This window comes from Diadema setosum, chromosome 4 (genome assembly GCF_964275005.1).
Source record: "Diadema setosum chromosome 4, eeDiaSeto1, whole genome shotgun sequence".
Taxonomy (NCBI): domain Eukaryota; kingdom Metazoa; phylum Echinodermata; class Echinoidea; order Diadematoida; family Diadematidae; genus Diadema; species Diadema setosum.
The window spans coordinates 757,305-760,716 of record NC_092688.1 but is presented as its reverse complement, the minus strand read 5'-3'; the positions used below and the strand labels follow the sequence as shown (position 1 = coordinate 760,716).

At 38.8% G+C, this 3,412-nt stretch overlaps 1 protein-coding gene across 1 annotated transcript; it reads left to right on the top strand.

Annotated features, from left to right (window-relative positions):
• The first annotated feature begins 1,001 nt into the window (after positions 1-1,001).
• Positions 1,002-2,852, top strand: LOC140228064 (E3 ubiquitin-protein ligase TRIM45-like). The gene has a single exon (XM_072308469.1). The coding sequence runs from the start codon at positions 1,002-1,004 to the stop codon at positions 2,850-2,852; it is 1,851 nt and encodes a 616-aa protein (XP_072164570.1).
• Positions 2,853-3,412: the final 560 nt, after the last annotated feature.

Genomic DNA, 3,412 nt, shown 5'->3' with positions numbered 1-3,412 from the left:
AAGAACAATGTCGAACCTAATATAATATATATGAGATATATATACACATATATATGTATGTATATATATATATATATATATATATATATATACATATATATATATATATATATATATACATCAAAAAGCGAGAAGATGAAGCATGAAACATGGTTTATTGCCAAGCACTGAATAAGTAATGAAGGAGGTAAACTGGTTGTGTGCGCGGTCGGGACCCCATCTCGCACTCTCTCTCTCTCTCTTCATATATATATATATATATATATATATATATGTGCATTTATTTATCTATCTGTTATTCTATATATTTATCTATTTAAACTTTGTACATAGATTCGTATATATTTCATTTTTGTTTATATTAGCATCCAAAAAGTACAAGATCATTCCAAAATATAGTGGTAAGGATTTGTGCAAAGAAAAAGAAATGTCACGAAGCGAATACAAATACAAACAATATTATATAACAAAAGTATATGATTACTTTGAATACATATTTATATATTAAATACATATATATTAACAGCAAGTTTATATCTTCTGATTTGGGTTTTGCGAGACTCATGTTTAACCGAATTCGAACTCTTGAACAAAGTTCGCATTTCTTTTTCATTTCGCTTTGATTTCTACGATTATAACTGTTTCTACGAAATTTGATCCTATACAGGGTCTTTATAGTGTATGACATTGATTCTAAGTTGAAGCATCCTATTACAAGTTGTGATCTCCTCCACTTAAATGAATTGCCTTAAATCAACATCATTGCGCCTGAAAATAAAGCTTTTATCGTAAAATAAATCATAGATAAAGTGATAAACGGTAATCACGCACGTATGCTAACTTGTGCCTCATTGCTTCATTGAATTTAACAGAATGCAAAGAATGTCAGAGCATGTCTGGCATCGATCCTCCTCCCGTTTCTATTAAACCTTGCAATTAATTCTGTTCACATTGGCTGATATATTTACCGTTCTGTGCTTCTCCTTCAATAGACAATCACCATGGCAACGTTTCATCAAATCAGCAGCAAGAATCTGGAGTGTTCAATTTGTCTGTCACTTTTTGACCAACCGAAATTACTGAAATGTTCTCACACCTTCTGCAAAGACTGCCTGGAAAGTATCTTACACATCCAGCCAAAACAGCAAACTATAACATGCCCTGTGTGCAGAAAAAGAACGCCTCTACCCAGTGGAGATGTGGATAAGTTACAAACAAACGTACCAATGAGTTCTCTCGTGGAGGAAGTGAAAAACAAGAATCCGCAATGCACAGTTTGTGAGATGGACGAAAAGCCGCCAGCCGTGTCCTTTTGTCAGGACTGTGGGAAGTACATGTGTAAATCCTGTGAGGAAACACACTCTGGCAGAGAGTCATTCGCCACCCACTCAATGATACCCATAGACGAGAAGTGCTCGGAAGATGTTCCATGTAAGAGGCGACGACAGTGTGCGAAACACCCTAATTATGATGAAGACTGCTTCTGCACCGGATGTCGGGTCTACGTTTGCAGTACGTGCGGGGTGATAGAACATCTGCAAGACGGACACAAGCTGGAAGAAGCAACCATCCATGAAGACAAAATAATAAGAAATATCAGGGAGTTGAAAGAAAGAGTGAAATCAAAGAAAGCAACAATTGAAAACCATATCAAGGTCATAGAGACACAACGAAATGAAGTAACAATTATGCTGAAAAATCTTAATGATGACATCGACAAGACGTTTGAGGAGTACATGCAAGTGTTGTCAGACAGGAGAGAAGTGCTGAAATGTCAAGTGAAACGATGGTCTGAAAAAATCGACAAAGAATTAAAAGTCATGGATGAAGAGAGTCGGCAAACAATAAGTCACATGAACGGTATGGAAGAGCTTGTCACTAACGGTACGAAGGTACCACTAGAGAAAGACGCCTTGATTGCACACGACACGTTGTGTGAGAACTTGAAGAGCTTTCTTGGACGAGATGATCCTGACGACCAATCACCGAGAGGTGTGACAGAACGAGCTCAGAAGATTTCATTCCGTAGATGCGTGAAGGTCGATGAACTTTGTCTAGGAGAGTTGAAAGATTATACGTGGGATGTCAAAGCAGACGTACAGCTCGGAGTCAAAAGCAGCATGAACTGTATCACAAGTGCACCGGACGGTAAGATGGCGGTGGGATCGGAGAAAGGAGGAATCCATCTTTACTCCCCTGATGGCGAGTTACAGCAGATCGTGCTGAAGGATGTCCGTGTGGCTAACATAGGATTCCTGTCTGATGGTCGAAGTGTTGTACGTGATAAAAATAATAAGATGGTGCTGTACACTCCTCAGTGGGGGAACCTTGACGTCACGTTCGAGACGATGAGTTTCGATGAAGGAGGGCCGGGTGGTCTCACTTTGGGTAGAGATGATAATATCTACGTGGGTTATATGAAGCTGAAAAATATCCAGGTGTTTATCCCACAGGGTGGCAAGGCAGTCCGGGAAATAACATGTGATGGATATTCACCTCAGCAATTTTTCTCCTTTCCATGCACCACTGGGAAGCTGTTACTGACAGATTCCTCAACTGTCGTATGCCTTGATGATAACGGGAAGAAGGAGAATGTCTTGAAGAAGAAGAGTATGTTTCCCCTCCTGGCTATTTGTCGAGATGATTCAGTCATTGTAGCCTGGGTGAGGTTCAAGGAGGATCTCGTCAGTATCGATCGCTATACGAGAGATTTGGGGCACCTGAGTAGTATCATCACTGACTTCAAAATACAAAAACCAATGAAACGAAATTGGTACTATCTACAAGAGTTTGAGAGCGGTGAGATAGCTTTCTGCACTTCAGACAGACTATACATATTTGAGGCAAAATAAACATGGAAATCGTGATTTGGGGTTTTGAGCATCAAGTTATTGGGGAAAAGATTATTTTAACGGCAAATTGTGACTTGAATAATAGATCACTGAAGTTCACATATTATAATGGTCATGGGCTTCACCTGTGCTACACGTGCCCAAATGAATGCTCATATCAAAAGGTTTGTCGGTTTCTTGGCACTTGCTGACAGGTACTGCCTAATTTGTATCATATGGGATGGTACTTGTCTTTCAAATAGTCACAATTCACAACTATGTTACACAGCGAGTATTTTCCGATGTTATTTTTATTTTTGTGTCATTTCTTATTACATAAAGAACCATTCCGCATTCTTATTCTGCTCCGGGCACATTGCATATCACAACATAGTCTAATAAAGTCAAGCCGATAATATTTTGTTCTTCAGGCTAGTGAAATACTAATCACCGTCATTCATTGCATGTAAAATTTTGGGAATATACGTTCTTTGAGGCTAGGTGAACTGAGATGCATGTAGATGTAATGTGTATCAACTGCAGGTCTCTGTAAGCCGAACGTACGATTATTACTTCATAGA